The 16,535-nt window shown below is 40.7% G+C and overlaps 1 protein-coding gene across 5 annotated transcripts in view; it reads right to left on the bottom strand.

Moving 5' to 3' along the window:
- Positions 1-16,535, bottom strand: part of khdrbs2 (KH domain containing, RNA binding, signal transduction associated 2) — a 142,218-nt gene that overhangs the window by 102,127 nt on the left and 23,556 nt on the right. For all 5 annotated transcript variants that reach the window (XM_066680006.1, XM_066680003.1, XM_066680004.1 and 2 more), the window contains exon 2: positions 15,626-15,753. In XM_066680006.1, coding sequence (XP_066536103.1) covers positions 15,626-15,753 — 128 coding nt within the window. The remainder of the gene's footprint in view (positions 1-15,625; positions 15,754-16,535) is intronic.

Raw genomic sequence — 16,535 nt, 5'->3', positions numbered from 1 at the left:
CCCATTTCACCCTGCTCTTAAATGCTCAGGACCCCCAGAAGACTACCACAGAGCAGGTATGATTTGGGTGGTGGATCATTCTCAGCGCTGCGGTGACACTGACGTTCTGGTAGTGTGTTAGTGTGTGTTGTGCTGGCAGACATGGATCAGACACAGCAGTGCTGCTCCATTTTTTTAACTCTGTCCACTCCCTGTCCACTTTTTTAGACACACCTACCTAAAGTAAGAGAAAGTAGCTCACCTGTTGCTGCACCGTTTCTAAAACGCTTTAAAACTCTAGCAGTGCTGCTGTATCTGATCCACTTGTACCAGCACAACAAACACTAACACATCACCACCATGTCATTGTCACTGCAGCGCTGAGAATAATCCACCACCCAAATCTTACCTGCCACCTGCTCTGTGGGTGTCCTGACCATTGAAGAGCGGAGTAAAATGAGGATAAGAAAGTATGCAGAGAAACAGGTGGACTATATTTTGTAATTGTAGAACTATATCGTGCTCCTGTATGGTCAGTGGAGCTGATAAACCCAAACACAGACACACACTAGTGACTAGAGAAAGTGAGCACACACACAGAGCGCTGGCGGCAGCCACCTTGGCACCCAGGGAGCAGTTGGGTATTAGATGCCTTTCTCAAGGGCACTTCAGCCATGAATGTTGAGGGAGAGAGTGGGCCATTCCTCCGCCTGCCACCATTTTCCCTGCTGGTCTAGAGGATCAAACAGGCAATCGTTGGGTCCCAGGCCCACTGCTCAAACCTCAAGGCTAAGCCTGTCCATAATTATTAAAGCACTCAATATATAGCACTTGGCTGCTGAAATTCCAAATTCCAGTCTAACTGCAGCCAAAGTTGAACTGTACTTCCATAACCCCTATTGCCATGAGCTTGGTGCTGGTCCACAGCGTATTTCCTGAACCAAATCACTGACTATACGCCATGAACTAGAACAAGAATGAGATATTTTCTGAGACTCCATTCCCTTTCAAATAAACAACCTTGTTGTGAAGAGTGTATTGAGCTATTCCCTTGGCAGGCCCCTAATTCATAAGGAAGATACAGCTGCTTAAACTCTGGTTCTCTCCCCTCCTCTCTCTCTTGGCGTGCCACTGGGCTCTACTTGCAGGCTTATCTATGTTAAACACCTTTGACTAGGTTGGTCTTCCTTTGGGACCAAGGATTTCTACAGTGCAACAACAATAGGATTATTCTGGCATACAGAGCTCGCTGAAACCTCTGTGTTAAGGTCACAATAACTGAAAACCGATAAGCCCCGAGACTAAGAGGACAACAAGCAAAAATGCCATTGCGTGTTTGATTGGTTTTGTTTCTTCAGGAAAAAGAACTACAGAGGGATAAATGCTTTTGTGGTGAAACCGATCACTACAAATTGTTGGTGAAGTCTGCTCAGTTATCACAAAAATACAGCGACAGCGCTATTTGGCGGAAATCTGTGAAAGTTTGTCCTGCATTCGTGTGGAGGTTTAGAGATATGTTGTATGTCAGATTCTGCATTTCAACAATGAAAAATTAGGGTCCAATATAATACTCTGGGCGGCAACAGGAAGTGTTGCAGTCACACAGCTCCTGGAGGTTGTGGGTTCAAGTCCCACTCCAGTCTCTCTCTGAGGTGTGTTCTCCCTGTGTCCACGTGGGTTTCCCCCGGGTGCTTCGGCTTCCTCCGACAGTCCCAAAACACGCGTTGGTAGGTGGATTGGCGACTCAAAAGTGTCCGTAGGTGTGAGTGTGTGAGTGAATGTGTGTATGTGTGTGTCTTCCGGTGAAGGACTGGCGCCCCCTCCAGTGTGTGTTCCTGCCTTGCGCTCAGTGATTCCGGGTAGGCTCGGATCCCACCGAGACCCTGAACTGGATAAGCAGTTACAGACAGTGAATGAATGACTGAATGCATACTCTTCACTGAAGTGCTTGAGAAGCGAGAATATCAATGTGGAGATGAAAACAAAAAAAACTCTGTGGTTTTACACTTTGTGGTTCTACAGTTACAGACTGTACTTCATCTGACATTCTGCATACTTTGTTAGCCCTCTTTCACCCTGCTTTTCAACAGTTAGGACCCCTAGAGGACCACCACAAAGCAGACACGAACACACCCCGGGGTTTTTAAGATAGCAGGAGGCTAATAGCGCTACGTCTTAGTGGATCTTGAATACATTTTGCACCAGGGATCCGTGTATGTTTTGGCCGTTTGATTTGAAATGACTCATTATCTGACTGTCAATTCCAAATAAGAAAAAAGGGAAATGGGAATCAAATTTTCATGTTGGAATGGAAAATGGAAAACGATTCACTTCCTGACTTCCGATTTGAAATCCGAAAAGAAAATCGCAAGGAAAGAAAAGCAGTTTTCTGAGGATGCTGTCAGGCAGCTCTTCAAACGTTCATTTTCCTTTTTTCCACTGCTCTGACTGTTCACAGAGCTGCTGTCTGTTTTAAACAGCACCAAATACCTAGATTAACGGACAGAGTCAGAAAAGATTCATGGTTAATTCACTATTTACAGCGAGTTCAGATACATGTGCAAATGACGCCAAGTTATGTTTATTTAAGTTCAGAGTCTTCAGTAGGATGCACTTGCAAACCTAGAGTTCTGACTCCCTGAATCTTTGGCCAAGAATGGTTGATCGACTCAGAGATGCTAAAAGAATTAGTTCTTTGGGAGTCGACTCCTCTTCACTAACTTTACTTTATGACATTATTCCTCCTGCTCTCACTGTGAACAGAGACGCCGCTCAGAGAGACAGGGTCAGAGGAACCATATTCTGAAAAGTGTGTTAGATATTTTACTGCAATATCTGCCCCATGCCACAGAACTATGAGGGAAAAAAAGAGATTTTCATTTTAGAGCTGGAAACAGAGATTCAACTCAAGGCATTTTGGACTCAAATTTCCTCACACTCCTAAAATAAAATCCAATTTTTTCCCCATAATCATTCAGTATTGTGGCAGATATTGCTGTGAAATGCAGTCTTATTTTAGCCATGGTTAAAATGATTTCAGAATATGGGTATGGTTCCAGAGCCGTCCTGCTGAGTGAACATTTAGTGCAGAGTCTTAAGTCGTCCTGACAATAGCCCCAGAAAACAAACAATTAAAAATTCTCTACTAAGTGATTTTCTTTTGTTTTCAAATCAGAAATCAGAAAAACGTTATTTTAAATAAAAAAAAATAGATTAAAAATTGTTTCCTATTTTCCCATTGAAGGAACAGCACTGTCCTCCTCCCTCAATCCATGGCTGAGGTGCCCTTGAGCAAGGCATCGTACCCACAACTGCTCCCCAGGCTCCGGGGACGGCTGTCCACAGCTCTGGGTGTGTGTTCACAGCCCCTAGTGCACTTGTGTGTGTGTGTTTGTGTGTGTGTGCTCACTGCCACAGATGGGTTAAATGTAGAAGACACATTATGACAAATAACTGCACACATACACAGACCACTAGGGCAGTTGAGTTTGACAAACGCATTCATACCAAAGTGCGTGTTTCAACATACCACCATGTGTGTTTTAACAAAGTTCTGTTCTTCGTCAGTCACTCACACTGTCAGTCAGTAAGCAAAAATGCCTATTCTAAGCCGGCTCACTAGGGGGTCGAACACCCATTAGTAATTACTGGAGAGAGATTTATGATCAAATCCATGCAGATAGACAGTGTAGTGCAAGGGATGGGATGTTTCTCATAATACACTGTAAGTACCATGACACAACAGAGCTCTGGAGCACCTGCACGAGTTTGGGGTCATCACGCACAATGTCAGGAAGAGGGGTAAAAGTGGGTCTAATGGGCCTTCAGTACCACTCCCCAGGCATGTTCTGTGGCTGACTACAATCACATACGAGCTATTTTCCATTATCTAACCTCTAAACCTAAGTTTTTAAGCTGTTTCAGAATCAAAGAGAGGACTATAAGAGGTCAACCAATAAGAGAAGAGGTCATTTTATATATGATATATAGCAATCCACCAATACGGGAATTCTGGGCTGATGCAGATATAATAATATACGTGTATATATCTACAGATGTATATGTATATTTATAAAATATTTAATTTATAAGTTACCCTGGATTAACATTATAGACATTTGTAACATTTATTTGCTCATTTTAGCTTTCAACCAAAACAATGGAAAAAATAAAATGAAAGTTGTCTCCTGGGAAAATTTTTAGCCACATTTAGTTAGCTGACTGTTCCTTACAGAGACTGGTTACAAATGTTTATTATTTTTAATTATTTGAATATTATTATTATTAATACTTATTTTTAACAATTTAATATAATAATATATCTACTCAAAATAATAAATTAATACAAATTAAGCAAATTAATGTTAACTTAAAATAACACACCCTGAAGGGGGCGCCAGTCCTTCACAGAGTGACACACACTCACACATTCAGTCACACACTCACACCTTTTGAGTCACCAATCCACCTACCAACGTGTGTTTTTGGACTGTGGGAGGAAACCGATATAATTGCGTAATATAATTGCGCATCGCAAGTGATATAAATAGATCTCACCATACATTTGCAGAATGTGGTTTTAAACACGATTGTCGGAATTATGAACATTTATAGAGGTCTGATTATTACCGGGCTTTAACATGACATATCATTAAAAACAGGTAATCATCCCATACGCTGCCATCATATATGACAAGCAACAGCTTATTGCAGATGATCTGATGTGTGTAAATGTAGCTTAAAATGAATACCTGCTACCTCTGTCTTCTCCAGAGCTATGAATCACATTCAGATCCATACCATGTTTCTGACTCATGTGGGTTTCTGACTCACTTGCCTTTGTCCCAGTTACCGGCATTAGGCTCTAGCTTCAGGTTCTAAATCTCTCCCTCAAGGTTCTAGATGTCGTTATGAGCAGAATGTGTGTGAATAGAGCCAGCAATTGGTGACAATCTAGATGACGGCTTTAAATTTCTGCAGTGCAGCACCTGCCTTGATCCAGCTGCTGATGATGCAAGTTTTTCTCTGCCCCAGCAATTGTTGCCGGACACCTGTTTGTCAGTTTTATGCTCCCTCCCTATGGAGCGCTGTGAGTGATGGCATGGTTTTACTCCTCTCCCTAAACTCTGGGCTGCTCTGAACTGTCAGAGTGCAGTGCAGTTCACTGGCTTCTGCAGGAAAACGACTATGATCCAGAACCAGAGCATACCATGAAATCAAAAAAACTAATTCCATTCCCTCAGAAACCTATGGCTAAATGGTTTGTTAAGGCTGAAGAAAAATCCGAGATATAGTATCTCTACCTAGATTTAAAATGTGCCAATATATTAAATTTGTATTTTGTGTATCAAAATAAAAGGTCCTTGTTTAAATATGGTCCCTGTTCATTCATTCATTCATTCACTGTCTGTAAGCGCTTATCCAGTTCAGGGGCGCGGTGGGTCCAGAGCCTACCTAGAATCACTGGGCACAAGGCGTGAACACACCCTCAAGGGGGCGCCAGTCCTTCACAGGGCGACACACACACGCACACACTAACACCTACAGACACTTTTGAGTCGCCAATCCACCTACCAACGTAGGTTTTTGGACCATGGGAGGAAACAGTGGAAGGACACACTACCTGCTGCGCCACTGTACCGCTCTGGTCCCTGTTATTAAATGTTATTTAAATTGAATATGTCTAAAACACACTTATGGTTGGTGTAGCATAGGGGAAAAATCAACAACATTCTTTGAAGTGATACCCCTCTCAAGTAAGTGCACCATGTTAGTCCTTGAGCAAGACCACAAACACTATATAAACATCTGAAATTAGCAATCGTTTACAGCCATACCATGCCCGCTTAAAGGAGCAATCTGTAATATATTTACTGTAACAGATATATTAAGGAAACATGCTAAGTTGAAGCACTGGAATCCCTGACAGCGGCGCTACAGTCAGCATGTTTTTCTCTGATAAGTGTCCATTCCTGTTTGTGTTTTGGCCTGTGATTCTGCCTACTGTACTTTCCAGAGCACCATTTCCACAGCCCCAGCTGCCATGTATGAAACACAATAGTAAACAAACACAGCGTGTTTAGACTCTTATGAATAATAAAAGTTATTTTCAGCCTTGCATAATCACCTGTGGTTCCAAGGTGGAACAGAAAATTCTAATAACCTGGTGAATAATGACAACTTTAGCTTCAAATGCTGACCCATTTCTGGTGGAAGTAAATGTTTGAATAAGAAAAATGTGAAAAGAAGCAAATATCTGCCACCTAAAATAACATATGTGGTAGGGAAAAATCAATTAGCCAAATAACATTATCCTCATCTTGAGAAACACTTAAGGTGGAAATGGAAAGTCAAATATAAAGCATGTATATATAAGTGAAAGGATGTACTCATTTCTGTGTAAAATGTTTGATTATTCCACCTTCTTTTTAGCTACGATCTTTTCAAATTTTCCTCAACCTGGCAACCCGCTTTAACTTTCCATCCGAGGAGGAGAGGGAAGGGGGTCAGACAACTCTCTCCAGTGTTTTGAATGTGGAGAGCAGTAATTATTTTAAGTGCTTGTTGACAGTATTACAGATTGCTTCTTTACGAAGTTTATGTTTATAATATGTTGGTCAGCAATAGCTGCAGGGGGAAAAAGCAAGGTACTGACAAAACAGTCGTCGTTTGTTAAGTCAGTCTTTCAAGTTACAAAGAAGCATCTGTTGATTACATATAATTAAAAATATGTTTGAGTGTGAAGAACCAAAGATTTCTCCTGGAACTTAGATTCTTTATAGTTTGGCATAGAATTAGCATGAACGAATCCTGTTATTACAGCTAGATATCCAGAGATTACTGAGGTGTCCCCACCAATAATTATATCCCCTCAAAAAACTCTAGCTTATTTACAGAACTTCTCTGTTGATTTATAAGCATTGACCCTGTCAAATAAATTAATTAATTTAAAAAAGTGTCATTAACCTAGAGGTGCAGAAAGGGTTAAATCACGTTCTTTACTCAAGTCCTATCTCCTCGTAACACATTTGGCCACGGTGATTGACTGTGCCTTTCCCTGCTGTCATGTGAGTCTCTGTAGTTTGGTTGCGAGTAGTGCCAAAACTGGAAGGAAAACTTTCCAGTCATAAGTGAGTATTAAGTGAGGATGGAAGCAAAAAAGAAGACGTTGGACACAAGGAGCTATTTTTCAAAGAAACGTGTAAGTCACTTAAAGTCAAGTTCGCTAATGAAATGAGTCCATCATAATAACAACAGGCAAAGATTGTCTGTAGCTATGAATAAAAGGTTTGGAAATGAACAGCACAACAAAATGCCAATTGTCAGTTCTCTCAGTGTCGTTTTTTTCATGAAGCAAAGGGGATAGGTGTAGGTCAGGGGTCGGCAACCTTTACCACCCAAAGAGCCATTTGGACCCGTTTCACACAGTAAAGAAAACAATGGGAGCCACAAAACCCTTTTGAAATTTTACATTAAATAACACTGCATATAACAGGGTTTTTTGCCTTTGTGCTCTGTATAAACAAACTATACTGTGTTACATTTATGAAATTAATGAACGACTGGAGAAAAATGAAATAACATTTCTACATGCAACAAAACATTTTTAACTCCGAAAAAAAGGCGTTGTGTTGACGGTTCAGTAAAATATTCAATGTCTATTTGAGTCCTTGTTGTAATGGGGAAAAAAAACGCAGAACTTAAATTATCCACTGGCAGCAAACAAAAATGCTGTCCTCTCTCTGCGTGCCGTCATCCTTTTACTGGCGCCGTGCAGTCAGCTGTCAAATAGTTCAAGAACCCACACACTGGTGAGTGTCGTACGTTGGAAGTTGTGACGTGTATTAAGAGCGATAAAAATATTTTAAATATTAAAATATTTTAGATGTTACAAGATCGCCATAATCTTCATTGAATTACATTTTGAAAATGAACAAACCAAAATAAAATACATTTAAATTAAATACTCATTAATTATTTTTAAAAGCTGAGCCGCATCAGAGGGATCAAAGAGCCGCATTCGGCTCTGGAGCCGCGGGTAGCCGACCCCTGGTGTAAGTCCCCACCAATTTCAAGAGCAAATCTACGCCATTGTAGTTAACCATATGCATAACATGACAATAACATGAAACGTGAAAACACACAGTATAAAAAATACTAAGTACCCAATGTTGTGCCAGCCAGTACATAAACAGTAGAATGTAGGTCAATAGCAGCTTAATTTTGGAAGACATATAGTGAGAGTAGTCTTTTTTATAACAGCTTATGTCAGTGCTTAGATGCGTGTTATATCGTGTGTTAAGTTCATGTTAAGTTCACCTGAACCAACCATTTAAAAACCTTGACTTTTCAAAGCGTTCAGAGTAACTGGATTGAGAGTTTGGTCACTTTACAAACCCAGACAAAGCCAAAGCAGCTAGAAGCAGATCTTGATTTCTGCACACAAATCCCAGTTATTCTCTTTCTAATGTCTTTGATCAAAGCCAAATCATCCTGTATGTGGAAAAGACCACCAGCAGTCATAAAACAATTTCGCAGAAATACTCTGATGTGCAAAAACGCCCCTTTGATGGATCGTCCAAATGCCTCTTCTAAATCTTAATACAGGGGTTTCCATGGCGACCATATCTCTCACATTACTAGATAGCAACATGGGCACTCCCATTCATTTGTCCACCAAGTCTTCAGTGTGTGTGTGTGTCTGTCTGTGTGTGTATGTGAAAGACAGAGATACTCTGTGGGCTCGAATCTGCTCGCAGGCATCTCCGCCGTGTGTCAGCGGGAACCATATTTCTCTCAGACTGCTGGCTGTGCCTCGCCGGCCCAGTTACACCATATCATACACCTCGCAATTTCTAAGAATACAGATAACATACAGAAGAGAAAAGGACTGGCACCGCCGTTTGATGCTACAGTAGAACGCAGACAGATCCATAAGGACAGGTCTAAGCAAGAACAAAAGAAATAAATGTCACTTTCTATTGTGCGCCTTTCACAAACAACATTCATTTTTCTTGCTGAAATGATGCATTCGACAAAGTCATTTACACATAAACAATTTATATAAATGATAAGATATATCAGCACTCATTTGAAGACTCACATCACTCTCTCCCGCACTGTCATTTTTGCTGAGCACCGTGCATCTGATTCTGTGTAATTTTTAAAAATGACTCTGCATAATGCATTCAGGAAAAAAGACTAAAGAGGCAAGGAGTGTGCTGATGTGTCGTAATATCAACTCAGGGTGGGGGGAAATAAATAAAAAAAAACATGGCAGACTTGTCTGCATATAGAGAGAGATTTTCAATGCCCCTGTCAGTCTTGCTTGGAGAAGCCTGTGGGCACGACTGCCACGACTTTTGTTCATTATCATAAAAACCTGCCATTACTACAGCTGTAATCATACTCATATGTCATCTAATCCTGAAGGTAATGAAACTATTCTGTGGAAATATGGTGTGATTTCAAAAAAGACGTCAACAAAGTTGACGGCCTCGGCGCAGCATCGAAGACAAAACAAATGTCAAGCGTACACTACGTTCCTAGTGTATATTATAATGTAAAAAATGGCCTTCTCAAATTAAGAGTACAATATAAAACTCCTGCTTTGCTGCAGTAATAGCTTCTAATCTTCTGGGAGAGCTTTAGATTAGATGTGAGGGCTTGATTGCATTCATTCACATGAGCACGGAAGTCAGGTTCTGATGTCTCATGATATGTTCTTTATAATAAAAGCCAATTCCAATTCATCTTAAAGGTATTAAATAGAGCTACAGCACTCCAGAGAAGGGAGTTGCAGTGCTCCAGAGCTAAATGCTTGAGGGCTTTATACAAAACTAGCCAAATAACACTGCGATTTAAATCTTGGACTCCATTTTGTGTTTTAATACAGAGAGAGTCAGTTAAATTTTTAAATATTTGAGATCTGTGGATTGATCAGCAGTGTATTTGGGTCACAATATGCATTTAACAAAATAGGGCAGACCCACTATTTACAAGTTCAAGTAAAATGGGCCATGTACTGAGCAGGCAAACAGGCCTATAACAAGGCAAAGGGGGAGAATGGAGAGGAATTAAATGGGGCTAGACTCTTTCATGCAAATGTGTGAATTTAAGTCAACCTACTTTAATGAGAACATCAAAGAAAGTCAGATCAACTCCAGCCCAGACTGAGTCACAGCACAGATGCTGTTCCGGAGAGGCTGCCTCATTTAGCACCAACACACACACACACACACACACATGCACACACACGCACGCACAAAGAATAGTCCTCCAACTAGGATTAATTACATCCTCCCAGATAAGCCTTTCCACCAGACACTGAGCTGCTCCAACTGGGCAACCCTGCCTCTGTGCTCTGTGTCATCCTCCACACTTATCCACAAATTGACTTTTCCACCAACACTTAAACACCACAGTTAACCCTGAAAAGTCAGTTATTACCAGTGAAAACAAAACCATGGTATAATTTGATATTAATTATCACTCACTCATTGAATCAAGCACTGAAATCTTGGTAAAAGTGTGAATTCTAAACATTCAATCGATGCCACAATTCATATTTAAATATCAACAGGATCTGATTAAATGTCTTATTCACATTAAGCATGGCTTCACCATTTCTTAGCTTCAAAACAAATAGAAAAAGGCTAGGAGTGATCATTCAAAGCTCTTTATAAAATTCTACCCCTTTTCCAAATGTGAACACAGTTCTGTGGACGTACTGAAATGGCTGTGACATGCTTTGGGACAGCACTCTTCAGAACGATTTGTTTCAGTGAACACACTTTTAAAAATAAAGGTGCCACAAAGGGTTGTTTTCAGTTATTCTCACTTGGTTCTCTTTGTCCTCCATTCTTATTTTTAACATTTTTTGCTCCATACTCTTATTTCTCCACGGTCATAGATAAATCTGGGTCCAGCACTATGATTAGAGATATTCAGACGAGAGGACGTGGCATTCTAAAATCTCTGCACTTGATGTAGGAAGCGGAGCAATGTCAAAATGGTTCGTTTTATCCCATGTTTGTTGACTCCTAAAAGTCTGACTTGGTGTTCTTTTTTCACAGTTTGTGGGTTGGCAGACACTCCATATACCCAAATGAGTGATTACAAGCACAGAGAAAGTGGTATGTTTATAATATGTCCCCTTCAAAGCACTAATTTTACATATTAAATATGTCCACTCATTTCTGTAAATTCATTTTATTGCATCATGGCACTTTTTCACTGCATGGTACGTACTCTACTCCAATCTACTCTGCACTACTTGTTTTTTGGTCCTGGGTACGGTTTGGTTTTCTACTACAATGGCCACCCCCTAACAGGGACTGCATGCTTTGAACAAAAAAAAAAAAACAATAGCGGCGGTATCCTTAAGTATCATTTACTCATCATATATTTGCATTTAGTTTTTGTTTTTTGAACATGACTCACCAGTTCAGACAGATCAGTAGAGATTTTTGTTCCTTATTGCCCCGTCCAGCTCTCATTGGATTATTTCTTTGGCCACTAATCCACTAATCAATAGACCTTGGAGCAACAAGCTGCCATTTTGGAGTCTGATTATAAAAATGTGAACACTACGCTAGCTTGGAATTTGACCAGGGATGTCTGCTTTTTGTTATGATTGACAACTCTCTCTGTCCAACCAGTGCTCTGTGAAGTCTCTATGTCACGTTTAGTCCCTACTCTGGAACCAAAAGTGAGCAGGTACTAAAAAATACACAGTTCCAGGTACTAGGAACGGGCGGCACGGTGGCGCAGCAGGTAGTGTCGCAGTCACACAGCTCCAGGGACCTGGAGGTTGTGGGTTCGATTCCCGCTCCGGGTGACTGTCTGTGAGGAGTTGGGTGCTCCGGTTTCCTCCCACAGTCCAAAAACACACATTGTTAGGTGGATTGGCGACTCAAAAGTGTCTGTAGGTGTGAGTGTGTGTATTGCCCTGTGAAGGACTGGCGCCCCCTCCAGGGTGTATTCCCGCCTTGCGCCCAATGATTCCAGGTAGGCTCGGGACCCACCGCGACCCTGAACTGGATAAGGGTTACAGATAATGAATGAATGAATGAAGGTACTAGGAACACAATTTGTCTAATGGAAAAGCAAAAAATAAAAAAAGTAGAGCAGAGACATGTAGAGTAGGTAGCTATAGAGCCTATAAACAGTGCTGCTTGTCAAAAACGGTGATGATGAAACAATGATAAAATCATACTTAGTTTTCCCACTGTGTGACATGTGTACAAAATAAATATCTTTTGAAAATGAAACGGCATTTTAAATGTAGATTTGTTGTCTAAAATGTATTGGCTGCCTCTCATTATGTTGAATGGTATTTTTGCCAGCATTTCCATGAAGCTTGCCCAACCTCAGAACATTAGCTTAATTATCGATTAATTCTATGTAATATTAATGAAAATCCATTGACTTTTATTGTGTCAAAACCTCTAGTTAACAACGAGCTAAAGAATGTGACTGGCACTCCTAGTCCTTAAGGAGAAGTCCTCTTGGTTTCTCCACATTCTTCAGACAAGCCTCATTGGTGGTGAAGACTGCCACATTCAGACACTCAAGCTGCACTGTGTCAAAAGTGGAGGCACATCAAATAAAGCAGGCAGACATGGCACATTTTTCAACTCGCCGCAAGTTATTTGATTGTCACTATTGTGTCTCCTGTCTGACCCTACGCACTTCACCTCGACACCTGCCACTGTCTGCTGGCGCCAATTACAGCGGATCCTACGGCCCTCTGCACCACCCCCCTGCCCCCCCCCCCCCACAACCCCCAACCCCCAACCCCCAACAACTCAGCCTCCAAACCCACTACCTGCCCACTTTGCCAGCAATGCTGCACAGTCCCCAGTGAAATCAGCACATCTGTACATGCAGAAATGTGCCGGTAAGACTTCCTTTAATTATCATCATTTGAAGCTCTTATTCTCATCGCATAGCTGATGACGGAAGCTCACCAGCCATTAAATGTGAGTTGCTACTCCATCTCTTCCAGCCCTGTAAACAGAACAGGAAATGTGCAGGTCTAATATCCATAACACAGTGAGAGAAAATGGAGGGTGCATGACTAAAAAATGACCACCATTTGCATCAAATTACAGCACAGACTGTTATTTACGCAAACACAGACATGAACTTAATCTTAATGCTATTTGAACAAAGCAGGCATCAGAACAATGCACAGCTTCCATCTGCATTCCAGGAAAATAACTCCAGAGCTTTATGGTTCTGTTACCATAACTACACAGGGCTACACATCCTGTAAAAAACAGAGACGAATTTGGCAAAACAAACCATGTTTTGTTGTTCAGTTACGATTTTAACTGAGACGTAGACGTAACACACAAAACCTCAGGCATGTACTTTGTCTAAAAGTCTTCCGTGCATGTGTGTGTGAGTGTATATCTATGTGTATGTGTGTGTGTATATGTGCTAATCTCCAACACCAGCCCAAGAGTCTTAGCACATTTGAGCACACTACAGTGATTCATTTTGTAGCTGCAGTGGAAAAGTAGGCCAGAATCTGAGCATATGTTTACTCGAAGCTGAGGATTCTCACCGATCGCTTCAAGTGATAAATGCTTGCGGCTTTTTATCTGCAAGTACGCTCAGCTCCAAAGTGCTAGGACTTTAGCACAGTCTTGGGCCAAGCACTGACTACGAATGTCGTTAACTGCAATATATATATAGAGCAGCTGTAGATATAGAGATCTGTCAAGATAAGTTTAGCTGCAAACATTTGCTTCTTTTGTTTAGGACTGGAGCTAAATATATAGGCCAAAGTCATGAAGAAACACCGAAGGCCAATAGTCGCATTATCTTTGCCATAAATCCATCCCCAGTATATCTTTAAAACCTCGTCCACATCCTCCCTTAAGTCATACACACTTGAAAATGTGGCTTAGGATACTGAACAACTCACTGAGAACTCTAAAACAAAAGATAAGGCAACAGATTTTAGACAACAAGGGAAAAGATCTGGATGACTACTGACTTACAACATTTGGCAGTTAGCCTTATACAGAGCTACTTACAATTTTAGTCATGTTACAAAGGAAGGATAATGCTGTGTTAGAAGACTTGCACAAGGATGCTTTTTTTGGTATAGTATAATGCAATTTCCCATACGCAGAACTAAATCCTAAAAACCTGAATGGAAAAGGCCTAAGATTAGCAAGAATCCCAAATATCGAAAAAGAGTTTTACGCTCAGATGAGGTGGAAAAACTTGAACATTGCTTGTTAGAATTGTTGTTAGAATAAGCAATGACATTGCAGCTGCTTCATACCTACTGCCCATATCTCCTTCCTCTTCTCTCCTATAAAGGTTTTAGGATCACTCTGTTAACAGATCCCGAGCTGCTTCTATAGGGCATTAATTGGTTACTGTGCACATGTACATCACTGTGCAAAAGTCAGAGACTTACTTACTTTCCTATTTAAAAAATTAAGAAGTGCTATATCACAGAAACGACACAGAAGCCCCAACAAGTAAATATTAATTCAAGCTTTTTGATATAAAGTGTGTTTTTGATATAAACAGCAGTAAAAAGAATCTCTCAAATCTCTGCATGTCTCTCGTGTGTGGAGCCTACATCACCTGACGATTATTTGCAAAAGTTTAGTGGACGGAAACACAACTTATTTTGCTTTTTTTCCCCAACAATTTTTCTTTATTACACATAATATAAGCGTCTTTTTCGATGGAAAACCTGCTTCTGAAAGGTTCAGACAATAAGGGGTCCTGCACATTTAATGTTTTCATCAAAAACCCTCAAAAAATTCATAAATATCAGGAGTTTGTCATAAGTTAATCTCTACAGCGAGGCCTTGAATCCAGATTCAAATCTGAGCAAAAGGCCTTAACTGCAGAAACATGCTTTGTCTTGCTGTATAGCCAGTACGTTATATTAACTGCTCTGATTCACTTCCGCATGAATGAACAAAGTAGCATTTCCTCTATCTTCTACTTCCATAATCCAGCTGTTGGTGAGTTTATAAAAATGTGATCAAAACTGTTATGCTTGATAACAGGTTATAAGAACTCAGCTGCTGTGTGTGAATAAAAGTACTCTGCCCTGTATAGACTGAGTGACTGGGCCTCATGAGGCGTCTCTCAGCTTCTCCACTGACTTACTACAGTAACAGACTCAAAATTGATAGTGTTTGATAGCGTTGGTAGATGAAATGATTTCCTGTCTCCTTAGCTGCTGGCACAAATAATTTAATGTGCAGCAGCATGGGCAGAGAGAAAGTGTTATTTTCCAGCATGAGTAAAACCTCGCCTTGTAAAGAAGAGCTTAACAAATAAAATGCAACTTTCTAGTAATAACAAATGCAGGTTTCATTCTATTTGATGTTGGCAGGTGCCAACATTTTTAGTGATTGCAGAGAGAACAGAAGTGACATAGTAATTAGGAATCTGCATAGCCACAAGGCAGAACTGGGAAGCCCACCTGTTCAACACAGAACATGACGGAAACTCCACAGTTCTGACAAATCTCTTTTAAGTGGCGGCAGAATCTTGATGTCCTCATGATCATAACATTGATTTAGGAGTCCTGTCAACTCTTCCCACCCATTCCTCCCTATCATTATCCTGAAAACACAGCAGTGTGAGACATGAATCTTACCTTTGGATACTGCTGCACAGGAATAAGCACTCTCTCTGACAGCTTGATATTTTTGTTGCTGATGACATCCAGGTACTTCTTCACCTCCCCATCTTTCCTCTGCTCGTCCCCTTCGTACTTTTCAATTTCTGCAACAGGATAAACAGAGCGCCTTTAAATGTATTTGGAGCTTGGGTCAAAGGCTGGCCTTAGCCTTTGCTTTTTATTTGCCTCTTAGCACAAGACATGCCCAACACAATAATGGCACTCAGAAGCATTTCACCTTCCAGGGCATTCGAATGTGTGCAGAAAACACATTTGTACTTTCCTGCACACTGCATTTAGTTGGCACCCAACCCAAGCTGAACACAAGGGAAGACTTTCCTCAAGGTTTTCCCATGACACAAATTACCACAACCTTTGGCACCACACTGGACCTGTGGGTTTTTTTCCCATCAGCATTGGTGTGGTACCAAAAGTTCCTGTAAAACCTGAGGATTTCTCGGTGTGTCCGTGAACATTTGAAGCGTAGCCAACAACAATTTCTCAAATTCTTTTTCAGGTGAAGATGAAGTCACTTACGCTATTAGGCAGTGTAGAATATGTATTACATTCTTAAAATAAAGGTGCCAGAAATTGGTTTACGTCTATTTTTAGTTTCTTAGAGAGCTAACAGGAAACTAACGCAAATGCTATCAATTAGGAAATAATTAGGAAGATAATGCAAATGCTATTTGCATTTATGCTAGTCTCAAGAGAGCAAACGTTTTCGCTCATATTATCACATTCAAGAGAAAAAAATATAATTGTATTCTGCACATGATTCTGCGGAACTGAAGAGGTGAGAGAGTGTGATCACAGAACAATGTATATTTTCATGCACTAGCTTAGCTTAATAAGTTAGCCTAGCACATAGCAAGCTATTTGGTCA

Source organism: Hoplias malabaricus, chromosome 8 (assembly GCF_029633855.1).
Source record: "Hoplias malabaricus isolate fHopMal1 chromosome 8, fHopMal1.hap1, whole genome shotgun sequence".
Lineage (NCBI taxonomy): Eukaryota > Metazoa > Chordata > Actinopteri > Characiformes > Erythrinidae > Hoplias > Hoplias malabaricus.
The sequence above is the reverse complement of the archived record's forward strand: the minus strand, read 5'-3'. Positions and strand labels throughout refer to the sequence as shown.